The 13,378-nt window shown below is 45.1% G+C and overlaps 1 protein-coding gene across 3 annotated transcripts in view; it reads left to right on the top strand.

The window, feature by feature from the left end:
* The window catches only part of akap6 (A kinase (PRKA) anchor protein 6), a 139,970-nt gene that overhangs the window by 36,464 nt on the left and 90,128 nt on the right, over positions 1–13,378 (top strand). For all 3 annotated transcript variants that reach the window (XM_046412890.1, XM_046412891.1, XM_046412892.1), the window contains 3 exons: positions 2,155–2,277; positions 10,556–10,652; positions 11,534–11,736. In XM_046412890.1, coding sequence (XP_046268846.1) covers positions 2,155–2,277; positions 10,556–10,652; positions 11,534–11,736 — 423 coding nt within the window. The remainder of the gene's footprint in view (positions 1–2,154; positions 2,278–10,555; positions 10,653–11,533; positions 11,737–13,378) is intronic.

Raw genomic sequence — 13,378 nt, 5'->3', positions numbered from 1 at the left:
CTAATCTTTCATTTCCTCTCTACTCTTTTTTTTAATCTGCCTTTCTTTCATGCTTTTCCTTTCCTTTCCTTTCCTTTCCTTTCCTGTCCTTTCCTTTCCTTTCCTGTCCTCCTTCACTCCCCCTCTTTTCCCGCTCTCCTCTTTCTCTCATCAATACTTTTGATTTCCATCTCTCCTCCGTAACGAGCGGCGGTGAGATGGACGGGATCATATCGATGTTTTTTTTTTTTTTTTTTTGAAGGTTCATGGTTGTAATTAACATACTGCCGCTCAATCGGTCAAGGTTTGAATCTCACGCACACTCACACCACTGAGGCGTTTGATCATTACAGGTGAGCAGACACACCTATGAAGGCGCACACAGATTGCATACGGCGATTTGTAGGCGAGGTGTAAGCATGGATGCACACATGTGGCAAGTAATTTCCATCAGATTCACCTTCTGGCCGCAGCCTCCTTCGCTCTGCCGCGAGCTCTCAGTGAAAGATATGAAAACAAGACCGCGTGGAGAAAATATTAGAATTGTCTTCTCGGCGATCTGCAGTCACAGTTACGCTTGTTATTCAGACGGGATGTTTGAGGTCTGAGCTCACGTTACATAAATGATTTTCCTGCAGGATTCAGGCTGCACAGCATTCAGGTCTCGCAGATCCACGCTGACCTTTGTGCGTCTCTGTGGCAGCTGAAACCGCAGCCTGGTGGAATATATAAGAGATGCAGGATTCTGTCCTCATGTTAATTTAAAGGTTGTAAGGCAGGCTTTTACATGATTTAGTTTCATAAATACAAATAAGAAATAAGCGTTTCAGCTCAGTCCTCAGATTTGGAAATGGATCATTACGTCATTAATTTAAGGAGATTTTCAACACAGCAGCATAAAGAGTCTCACATTAAAGAAACAAAGAACAAATGATATTAAACGGTGGATTTTCACTGGTCGGATAATCTGGTTTAATGTGATTCTGTAGCTCGAGCCAAGATGAAGATACACAACACGTCTGTTCTCCACTTTACCTGAGCTTTGCTTCACGTGATAAAACTCAGATTCCTCCTCTTCTTCACCTCCGTCTCTCCTCCGTAACTGAAGGTTTAAACTCCTCTGCTGGGTCACGTTCCACTCGTGTGCACCGAAAAGAAACCAGAAAATCGGTTCGTATTTTGTGCAGCCAAACACGTTCGGTGAGATGATTCACTTCTGAGCTCCATCTCCTCATTAGTCCTCTTCTCAGCCAGTAGATGGCAGTAGATGTCCATCAAGCCACCAGCGTTCTTCTTCTTCGCCTTCTGTCCCTGCGGTGTCCCCCCCTCCCACTCTTCTTCTTCTCTGTCTTCTGTGTGCTCCTATGAAGGGCAAGCGGCCAGCGATAGAGACGTCCAACCCTCTCACTTTCTTTTCCGTCCTTGTGTCACTCGTCTCTTCTCTCTCCTTTCTGTCTTTTGTCTGTGGCTTTTACTTCTTTTCATGTTATTTTGAATTTATTCCTCACTTCCTGTCCTCAAGATTTTCTCTTCTCTCTTGTTGTCTGTCTGTATTGTCTCTGTCAATAACACTGAACGTACTGTTTATGTTTCGAAGTGATCTTCCTTTGTTTCGGTCCTGGTATCTCTGTCTCCATCTCTCTTTTTTCTCATCTCTCTGTTTTCATCCTTTTGTGTGTTCACCTGTAAGTCCTGCGGGTCTCGTTTTTGTTCTCTTTCTGTCCTTGAATTAATTCATCTGAAATCAGCTCAGAAGCTCCGTCCAGCCCCCCTCCACCCTCCACTCCTCCTCCTCCTCATCCCTCTCTTATCCTCTCATCCCCTCCTCCTTCCACTCTGTTGCTTTCCCTCCTTTCTCGCTCTCTCTGTTGCATGTCGTCACCTGTTGGATTTCTTTCTCACTTTGGTTTGATGTTTTTCCTTCGATTATTCAAAGATTTTTGAATTTGACTGCCACTCTGTCTTCCTCCTTTTTACATCCCTCTTTTTTGTACTCTTCATCTCATTCTCTCTATCCTCTGCAGTGCTTTGTGTTGTTGTTGTGATGTGACTCCAGCAGGCTCCGGACGGCAGTGTTTATTCTTGCTGTTATTCCTGTTTTTTTTCCAGATCACCTGACTGAATCTGTCTGTCTCTCTCTCTGTCTGTCTCTCTCTCTGTCTCTCTCATCTACAGAGTTTTGTGCAGCAGCTGGACGGGTTCATCTCGTGGCTGCAGGAGGCGTTGGACAGCACAGAAAACTGGACGCAACCCAGACAGGAGCTGGACAGCCTGAGGGTGTACCTGGACACACACCTGGTGAGAAGACACACACACACGCACACTTATGAGGTTCCTCATTAACATAACACATTCCTGAACCCCTGATGGATGGAAACGTTAACTTAATCTTAACGCCAACCTTTAAACCCTGAACGCTTGCCGTGTGAAGAAGTTAAGACGTCCGTGAAGGTCCAAATTTGGTGCAGGGACACACATGGATTGTCAAAGCTCATAGACACTGAAGTACCGATGCACACGAGTCCAGTGTCCAGTCTACACACACAGCAACACAACAGGGTGCTGATGCACCGGGGCACCATGAGGTGCACCATGAGGGGCACCATGAGGTTTTCACCACATCACTGCTTCCTGGTCCACACGATCTGAACAGAGTGTGAAGGTGTGAGAGCCAGAGGACAGAAGACATCACATGTGCTTAAGCAAACCATAGCTGAGGGGCGGAGCCACCATAGCAACAGAGCAGGCTACGACTGACCAGAGTATAAACAGCCTTTGTGTAATTACTCTGACTACCAGCAGGGGGAGACAGACATTCTGCATTATATTAAACCGTACATTAAATGTGAGGCTGGTCTGCCATTGGCTGGGATGACGCTGTTATTATTGCATCATGAATGTTTTTCTTGACCACCAAGGTAATTTAGGAACTTTTACTTGTTGCAGAAATAACTCTGCTAACTGTAGCTAACCGCCTTTGTCCCCGACGTCGTGTTCGCTCAGAGAGGGCGAACTCCCAGTCCATCCATTCCCGCCTGTTAGCTCGGCTGCAGTCAGCCTGACTGGTGTCTGTCTGTTCCCACCTCGAGTCATTTCCTGTTTTTTTTTTAAACATTACAAGTAAATTCTTAAATGCCAAAATACTGCAGTCAACATTCGTAAATGATTTCCTTATTCCAGATAATGTGAGAGCAGCAGAGCAGTGAAACGGTTTAATTTACTGGATATTTTGACAATAAAGACTATGAAATAAAATGTGTTATTTTTTAAATGAAAGTGACAAACCTGTCAGTTCCGGCTGTGGAACAGGAGAATCAGTTCAGACCTCACCTGACGAGGTCAGAGGTCAGCGGTTACCACAGAGGCATGATGGGAAAATAACGCTGAGCTGGAGGATGAACACAGACTCTGTTCTGATTCATCTTCTCTGCTTTCATCCAATTTGTTTTCATCTTCCTCCTTCTGTTCTACTCTGCTCTGCCTTTCTTTTCCTCGCCGTTTTATCTGTTTGTTTTCTGACCATCTGCCCCTCACTTCCTCTCCTCTTTTCTTTCTTCTTCCATTCTTTTTTGTCTCTTTTTTACCTCCCCATTTATCTCTTTCCATCTTCATTTGTTCATTCAGTTAAACAGGACAAAAATCAAATGACTTTTCTGCTTCTCGATAATTTACACACACACACACACACACACACATCCTCTAAAGCAAGCGCCTATAGATCAGTGAGTGCTGCATCACTGTATATGAACACACACACACACACAGATGAGAAGCACTTTGGCAATTACTCACATGCTTTATGGCAAACATATGGGCTTCACACACACACAGACACACACACACAGAAGCACTCATCAAAAATGCATTCAAGAGTACAAGGAAATGAGACAGGAACACACACGCACACACACTAAGACAAACAGATTGTATTTGCATAGAAGCGTACAAATGCAAACATATATGCACAACAGTGGGCATGTGTTTTATGCGCACACACACACACACACACACACACACACACCCAGAGGTGCTATTTGCATACATTTGCATGTTCCTAGACAGATTTCCAAATCAGCATCTCCATATCCGTCCCTGCAGAACAGCAGCAGCAGCACACACACACGCACACACACACACACACACACACACACACACACACACACACACTCACACACACAGTCTTCTCATCTCGATATTTATTTCTGCTGTGTGTGTCTGTTTGTTTTTGGTTTGTTTACACGTGTCGACTTTGTTGTGGTTGCCAGCAGTGCTAACGTTAGCGGCGGTTAGCTTCAATTAGAATCTCCGACTCTTAATTGGAGCGTCTCGTTAAATAAAGCAAAAGAGGATGAAAAAGCATCGCTAATAGGACTTTGAACTGCTACACTGTTGATAGCGTGTCAGCTAACTGACTGACTGTGTGTGTGTGTGTGTGTCGATAGTCACACTTGCACTTTGTAGTTATTAGTTTTGTTGATTACTGCAGAGAGACAGACAGGTTTTCTCTCTCTCCATTTAGTCTCTCTTTTCTTCTGAGTTTTCTTTCTGTAAGTTCCTCTCCGGTCTCGGCTCTGACTAAGTCAGTTTTTATTTTGTGATATTTGGTGAGCTGTGAAGTCAAAACGAGGAGTCAAAGCTCTGCAGTCCGAGGCCGACGTTCACACCCGGCGCTTCATGTTGGTTGTGTGAGTTAAGATAAGATAAGATAAGATAAGATGAACTTTATTGAAAATTCACTTGTTGTGGCAGCTCACAAGGACAGAAGAGGAGTGCAAAAAGGAAAGCGTGTGCACTTTTCTCAGTTTGTAACCCATACTGACCACCCACTCATCCAGCCATGTCTTTATGAGCTTTGCTTTGGGCATTGGGGCACAGTCATCTATCTAGAAAGAGGTGTGTCTGGATACTTTTGTCCATATAGTGCAGGTCTTCGCATAGCCTTGGAGAGCCCTGCGCTCTGAATTTCTTCAGCATGAGACGTGATGAGATGGAATCAGATTTCAGAGTTCGTGAGGCGTTCAGTCAGGTGTCTTCATCCGGACGTCGGCTTCCTGCTGAAGACGCAGATCGTAAAGATAAAGACACAAAACAGGCAGGCAACCAACGATTATCTTCTTCATAGCTTAATCTGCCGATTATTTTGTTTATAATAAGATACTATTAAATGTAGAAATGAAGGATAGCCCACAGTGATGCGTTGTGTTTTTCTGTCGGCAGTTCGAAGGCTCCAGACTTTGAATTCACGGTCGCATACGACAAAAGAAGTCGTGGGCAGCTGAAACGCTTGAAACGATTAGCTGATTAACTGCTGCGGCTACACACACACATTTGTGTTTTCATGTTTGTGAAAGGTTCAGTTGTGAAAAAGCTGCTCACTGTAGTTTTTATCAAACGGGAGGAAATGAAGCTTTTGCTGGGGACTATTTTCAGTGGCGGATGTTTTAGTTATGAATGTAATTTGTAGGATTCAGGGTTGTTCTTTGTTTCTTTCTCTTATCTCTCTTTTTATCTTTCTCTTCCCTCTTTGTTTTTTAGTTTTCTCTCCCTCTCCAACACACACACACACACACACACACACACACACTCGTTCTCTATATTGCTTTCTGTTACACACATAAACACACAGACACACACACAGCTCCAGGGCAGCAGTGGGTGGAGTGGAGTTGCTCTCCCAATTGAATATTTGGTCCAGCTGGCGTGTGTATGTGTGTGAGTGAGAGTGTGTGTGTGTGTGTGTGTGTCTATATGTGTGTTTTAGGGCGCGTGGAGCGAATAAGCACAGGTCTTTCCGGAACCCCGGGGAGATCAGTGAGGCGAGAGGACGTTAACACACACACACACACACACACACACACGCACACACACACCCACACACACACACACACAGGCTGCTCTTTGTAAGGCGCTGAGAGATGGCGGCCAATGAAAGGCCTATTGATTGGGTCTGATGGGCGATCCAGGCCTTTGAATCCCATTACCAGCAGCAACACACTATTTGAGGCAACACGAGGGAGAGAGGGAGAGATAAAGAGGTGTGAGGGGGGGAGGGAGGGGGAGCACCAGACTACCTCCACACCAAACTGACTAAATCTAAAGATGCAGATTATGTGTGAAAAACGGTCACTTCAGGTCCTGTTGGGAAAAATCTCCATCCTCAGTGAAACTGAGGACAAACAACTAAATCACTTCTTCTTCTTCTTCTTCTTTGCTGGTGTTACAGTAATGTGATTACATTTTTCAGTAACAGGTAGGGTAAGGGATTACTTTTACAGTTTTTAGAAATCAATTACTCCTGATGCTATTCAGTATTTTTAAAACCCGTCATGAGAGGTGAGTTGCAGGAAGACCATAGACGAATGTGAACCGAAGCTGGAGAAAGAATTTATTTCCAAAGTCGTGGCTGAATATTTATCTGATTTCAACAACCGCAACAGCTGAATTGTCACGAGAATTCAGCCTGAACGAGACTTTTGGTTGAACAAAAAGGATTTTCCTCCTTAGCTGAAGCTCTGTCTTTCTGTTTACATTCACCTTCAGGTAATTGTGACATTTTTCAGCTGGCAGAGTGTAAAAGATGGATTTTATTGCCTCTTACTGATGCTACCTGTTAACAAGGTGAGCAGTAATCCCTGTTAATCAGAGTTTTGTAGTCTGACAACACAAACGTGTTGTGTGATCGACTGTACTGACATTCAGAACGATGATGACGCTTGTCCTCCTGCTCAGGTCATCACTTTCTCAAAGTTTCCACTTGAACACAGAGGCAGCATTTTTTGATTTAACTGCTCTGGACACATTTTCCCTCTGAAATTCAACCTCACGTGGACACGGGATGAAGATGAGACGAAAAGGGCATGACAGAGGAGAGAAAGGAAAAGACAGGCAGGAAACCAAGCAGGGTGAATTAAAAAGAGAGAAGACAGAGGGAGAGATTCAAAAGAAGGGACTGAGAGGGATGAGAGAGGAAGAGATGGAAGCCAGATGAGAGAGCGAGGGATGAAATACAAGAAGGGAGAGAGAAAAGAGAAAGGAGTGAGAGAGAGAACTGCATTTTATTGCTTAATATAAAAGCTGAAGGGAAAGAGAGAGAGGACACACACGCACACACACACACACACACACACACAGACACACACACACACACGCACACACACACAGACACACACACACACACACACACACACGCACACACACACAGACACACACACACACACACACACACACGCACACACACACACACACACACACACACACCTCGGGGGAATACAGTCACAGCACTACAGTTTCTCTCAGTTCGGTCTGAATGGAGACAATTTGATCATCATTATTACAAAGACTCTTTGATCAGATCATGTCTCATCAACCTGAGTGTGTGTGTGTGTGTGTGTGTGTGTGTGTGTGTGTGGGATCAGTGCAGCCTGATGCACACACTCTCAATGTCAAACCTCAATGTCATCTCATATCACCTCTTAGCGCCCCGCTAATATGCTAATGCTAAAAGCTAAATGGTTTTAGGTAGGTTTCTGAGGCCGTCCTACTCTGCGCTCCGGGCTAATATGCTAATGCTAACAGCTAATCTGATCGCCCAGGCTTTGAAGCAGCTTGTCTCTGAGCGTGCTGTGTGTATATGTTAATCAGAGCAGGGAGTTGGAGCGTTTTAGGCCACCGGCCACAGCTGCTGAGAATCCACCTGCTACCTTCACCACTCAACGGTTAAAATAGCAAGAACTTGAGTCAGGTTCTCGGTTAGGTACCGCTAGATCAGACCCAGTCCCAGGACTTTTATAAAACACATTTGGAAAACTGAAATCGACGTATTCTCTTGTTTAAATTATGTTTTGGTTCCTGGCAGTGCAGGATTTTTGAGGCCATCAGCACCGATGATGATGGCTGTGACACGCTTATTTTTTAAGGTTGTGCCAAGCTAATGGTACCATGTGAAACTGGACCACTCATTGTCAACACACAATATACAGACAAAAGTATTGGGATGGGGCTGTTTTTCAGGGTTTGGGCTTAACATCAGTGTGTGACCTCACAAATGCTCTACTGCATGAATGGGCACAAATTCCCACAGAAACACTCCAACATGTTGTGGAAAGCCTTCACAGAAGAGTGGAAGCTGTTAGAGCTGCAAAGCTGAATGAGGAATCAGTGAGCTCAGCTGTGCTCATTTGTGATTATGTTCATGCTCACAATAACCCTCTAACTGTAGAGAGAGCATTTTGTAAAGCTCGACCTCAGTGCACAAAATGACCTTTTGTGACCTCTAAAATAACAACATTGGTGTGAAACCGACACACCGACTGCCTTCATGTGACCGATTTTTCTGTGTTGTTCCTCTGAATTCTAAGCTTTTATACTTTTATACCTCTAATGTTTGAATAGGCTCCCAACCAAAACACACTTTTGTGTGTGTGTGTGGTCACATCATCCGACTGGACTTTGTCGGGAGGAGGCGGCCTATGACACCTTCAGATGAAGACTGTGTCGTGTGGTTGTTGTCGTGGGTATTTCTGTTGTCCATAACCGTCCTGTGGCGTCTCTGTGTCACACTCAGCGGCTGTCTTTATTTCCTTTCCTCTCTCACAGACACATAAATACTCACGCACAGCTTCTTATTACCGCCTGCTGTCTGACGTACATAAAAGCCTGCTCTGCATGCCTTATCATCACGTGATTGATGGCTGGCTGTTCCACTCTTATCGATTCTATGCTCTCCATATATTAAACGCAGGAAACGGAGCCGAAACGCTCGTGGAATACGGCGCTGAAATACGATGGCTCTCCGATAGCCGGGCTAATCTGTACAACCTAATTCATTCCTAACACGAGGCGGCCGTATCCCAGAGACGCAGACAGTCACGCTGTGTTTTCTGTAGCGCTGATAAATGTACTTTATGTTTATTAGCTGGGAGGTTTTTCACCAGCTTATCTGGAAATTATGTGGGGCACAGTGGACGGCGAGTCTGTAAAATTACTCAATCAGCCGTGAGATTTGAAGTAATTTACGACGTTTGTGCGGCAGTAATGATTTCAGAATGCAGACAGTCGTGTTTTATTTGGATAATATTGATATATGAATGTGTTTTTGGGCGCGTTTTGAAGAGATATCGCTGATGGTTTGGCTTTCAAAGTGATATTTTATGGTTTATCAGTGAAATGTAATATGTAAGGGACAGTGTGACACGGTCTGCTGTAGGAGATGTGAGCTTTGAAGGGAGCTTAAAATCATCACCTCATTGTCACAGAGTTGATAAGGTCGAGATTCTTCTCCTTCTCAAATGATTTCACCCAAAGGCAGAGTGGTGGTGTTGGATGGACCAAAACTAAAAACAACAACAAAACTGTTAGTTGTTTGTTGTTTGTGGGGAGATCACTTTTAAAGGGACAGTTCACCCCAAAATCAAAGCTGCATCATGTTCTGATTGTGCTGTTTATCCATGAAGATTTGGTTGAAAAGCGAACTGTCCCTTTAGTTTAGATTTCTCCAGGATCCATCCAGTCCCATCATGTTTGACCAGCGGCTGAATGCTGTGATCACATGACCTTCTGACACACACATCTGCACATGTGCAACTGAACGAGAACAAGAACGCACCTGACCTGTGAATTCAAGAGGTGTCTGGATCAATCACTGAAGTTATTGATTGAGCTTATCACGTGATTCGTTTGTAACCCGAGAAACCTCCCATGTGTGAGTCGAACTTTGTGCACCAAAATGTAAAGAGTACCGCTGGAAAAATCAGCAGATTGATTTGTCGGTTGATGGAAATCAATTTTGACAATTGATTGAAGGTGCAATTTATTTTAAATTTTACAGATGAATTGATTAACTGAAAATACTCAGTAACACCATCTCCTGAGAAAGGCAATGCACCTGTGTGTGTGTGTGTGTGTGTGTGTGTGTGTGTCGTCCCATCCGTCTCCACTGTGTGTATCCTGCTCCATAAATATTGGTGGTGTGGAGGTCTGACCTTGTCGTGCGTTGACTGATGCCGTCGGCCGTCCGTCCCTCGGCGAGGCTGCTCAGGCTGCTGTGTGGCGCCGCGTCCGCAGGAACGGCGACGCCTTGAATGCTCCCGTGTGGACTGTGTTGAACGTACAGAAGAACAGTCACATTTATCGTGTTGCTTTATTCATCCACTGGCTGTTCCACAGTTTCCTCTTTGATCAGATAACAGTCGTCACCTTCGTGGGTGTTTCTCTACTTTGTCGTGAAGGGACGCTGTGAGAGGAACTCCTCTCATCTGCCACAAAGGTCTTCTTGGACTCAAAGATAAGCTAGGTGTTAATGATGATGAAGATGATTAGACTTTGGTGGACAAAGGTCACCGTGAGCTGTGATCTGGGAACATGGTCAGATGATGAGACGCTTCATTATGTAAACTGACTGAAACAATCCGTCTGCTGCACTTCAGTCTCCAGGCTGTGATGGATGTTCACAGAGGACAGCTCTGGTAGTTCTGTTACCGTCCTCGTCTCCGGTTTTTCCACATAAGTCTGATGGTCCAGGACTTCATGTGAACAGGAACACGTGGACGCTGATGATGATGACGCTTGTGTGTTTCAGAGCTTCAAGCTAAACGTGGACAGTCACAGCACACTGAAGGAGAGCATCCTGGAGGAAGGCAGAGCTCTACTGTGTGTCATCACCTCCCACCAATCAGGTATTCTGTCTCTGTCCACACACACACACACACACACACAGGGTGGCCATAACGGAGCCCCAACTGTGTCCCATTCATTATTAATATTTGGATTAACAGAGTGACCTTCAGAGAGGAGAGAACTCATATGAATGTAGCCGAAAGAGAGACCGGGAGAGACCGGGACAGGAGGGAGACAAAGACGAACCAGCAGGCTGAAACTGGCCAGCAGCAAAAGAAACATTCAAAATCATTTTTAGATTTTCTCAAATCTGTGCAGCCAGAGAGAGAAAGAGTGAGAAAAGAGAGAGACGGAGATCATAACTGCTTTGTCATGGAAAGACGGTGGTTTAGACCAGGTTCGAGTACTCGGGTTCTCCGGCTTCCTCCCACAATCCCAAAGACGTGCACGTTAGCTTAATTGGCTACTCTACATTGAGTGTGTGCGTGTGTGGTTGTCTGTCTTTGTGTGTCAGCCCTGTGACTGACTGGCGTCCAGTCCAGGGTGAACCACGCCTCTCGGCCGCAGTCAGCTGGGACAGGCTCCAGTTCCTCCGCCACCCTGTCTGATAAGCGGTATAGAAAATGGATGAATGAATCTCAGATGTCCAGATTACATGTAACTACACATACTGAGGATGTTTCAGAAGCTGAAGCAGATCCAGGGTCAGTCAGAGTTCAGAGTACAAGCACACACAGACGCCAACAGGTAAAGACGTCATTACAAACCAGTTTGTGGCCATTCCTCACTTTGGCACAATTCAGATATGTTGTGACATGAGAGGAGCTCGTCTGAAATCAGTGTGACCAGAGGAGTGATTCTCACTTTCTCTTCTCTCTCTCTCTCTCTCTCCACTCTCTTCTGTTCTCTCTGGTTTATCCTTATGTCTCTCGCCCTCCAGGTCTGAAGGATATCCTCCATATGGTTTCTAGCCAATGGGATCAGCTCCAGCGCCAGATCCGGCGCCAACATGGCTGGATGCTCCGCGCCCTCCGCTGCATCCAGGCCCGCCTCCTCTACACCACCCAATCACACGAGCTGTTCGCGGCCTCTGGGGAGCCGTCGACCAATCGGCAGGCTTCGTGCCCAGCGGATGGCCTCAAGGTAAAAAGAAAATCGAGCGGTGGTTTTTATTTTCTGTTTAGCTTTGAATCTCTCTGTTATTCTGTTCATCTGTTTCATGTTTGTTTTTCACCATTTGGTTTATATCCTTCCATTTCCTCCCGAGTCGATCTCTGTTATCCTTCTCTCTTCCTGTCACACACACAACACACACACACACACAAGCTGACAGTCAAGTCAAACACGCACACACACACGTAGTCCTTTGGAAATTTCTTTGTAACATTTATATTGGCTGCCAATTAACATCCTGATTGGTTTCTCAGTTCTAATTGGCTGCTGGTTAATTTGCTGGACTTGGATAATTAGATGTAATATATGTCTGTCTGCCTCGCTCTCATTGCAACAGACCTGTCATTCACATCCTGTGACTGCTGAATGTGTGTGTGCGTGTGTGTGTGTGTGTTTAGAATTTTTCCATGCTGTGTCCCTCCTCTTCCATATTGTTCTCCTCTTTATTGCTCGGTCTGTCGCTCAGCTTCTGAGCTTTATAAACATCCTGTGCGTTTTTGTGTAAAATGTTTTTCTATTTGAAAAGTTTAATAGATAATTCCATTCATGATCTTCTCAGAAGTCAGTGACATTAGTGTTATGTGCAAAGATGGCCGTCGTGTCTCCATCTCATTTGGAGTCTGTGCGGTAGTGATCAGGAGGAGGAGCCGCAGTATTGACTCACACACGAGCAAAACAAACACTTGAACAAACAGTGTGATAAGAACTGCCTAAAATGACAAGAAAACGTTGTTTCACACGAACTTTGAGTTTTTAGTTTGGTTCATGTCCCTTCTGCTAACGTGGAGGGGGAGGAGCTTATGAGCTGTACTGCAGCCAGCCACCAGGGGGCGTCCAGCGGTTTGGGTTCCACTTTTGGGGAGCTCTCACGCCGTCCATCTTTACAAACAGTCTGTGGTTCCCGAGCAGGAGCAGATAAATGTGATAAAAGACACAACAAGATGAAAGACTGAGAATAAATAAAATAAATGAAACGAAACAAATATTTATCATCTGACACCATCATCCACGTCCATATGAGAGGTCATCAAAGCTCTGACATTTCAGACCTGATTATGGAGCCAACATGTAACTGCTTTCCTCCTCCTTCGTTCATTTGGCTCCTCCTTCCTTCCCTCCTTTCTGTATTTCATTCATCCCTCTCTTCCTGTAGTTCATCCTCCGTTTCCTCTTCTCTCCGGCTGTTCTCTCCTCCTCCTCTTCCTCCTCCTCCTCCTCCTCCTCCTCCTCCAGCAGACTGGTTGTTTTTCAGATTGTTTAGTTGCAATTAGAGCTGCAGCAGCCTGATCACTGTGATCAGTCAACAGTGACAGCCATTAGCTAGGTACTGTGTGTGTGTGTGTGTGTGCATGTGTGCGCATGTGTGTGCGTTTACATGTGTTTATGCATGTGTGTGTGCGTGAGTGTGTGCTGTGTGTGCATGTGCGCGCGTGTGTGTGTCCATTAGCTGCTTGGCTGCAGCACATTAACAGTCCATTCATTATCTGTGTGAATCTCACTCTGCACTTAAAGCTTTGATCCGTAAAACCTCCAAACAACAAAACGAGGTGTGAACCTGCTGAATTATTTCTGCCGGCTGCACTCGTTTCCCTGATATGTTCTGTGACTCAGT

Source organism: Scatophagus argus, chromosome 15, assembly GCF_020382885.2.
Source record: "Scatophagus argus isolate fScaArg1 chromosome 15, fScaArg1.pri, whole genome shotgun sequence".
In the NCBI taxonomy this organism is placed as follows: Eukaryota; Metazoa; Chordata; class Actinopteri; family Scatophagidae; genus Scatophagus; species Scatophagus argus.
This window is presented reverse-complemented; position numbering and strand designations above follow the sequence as displayed.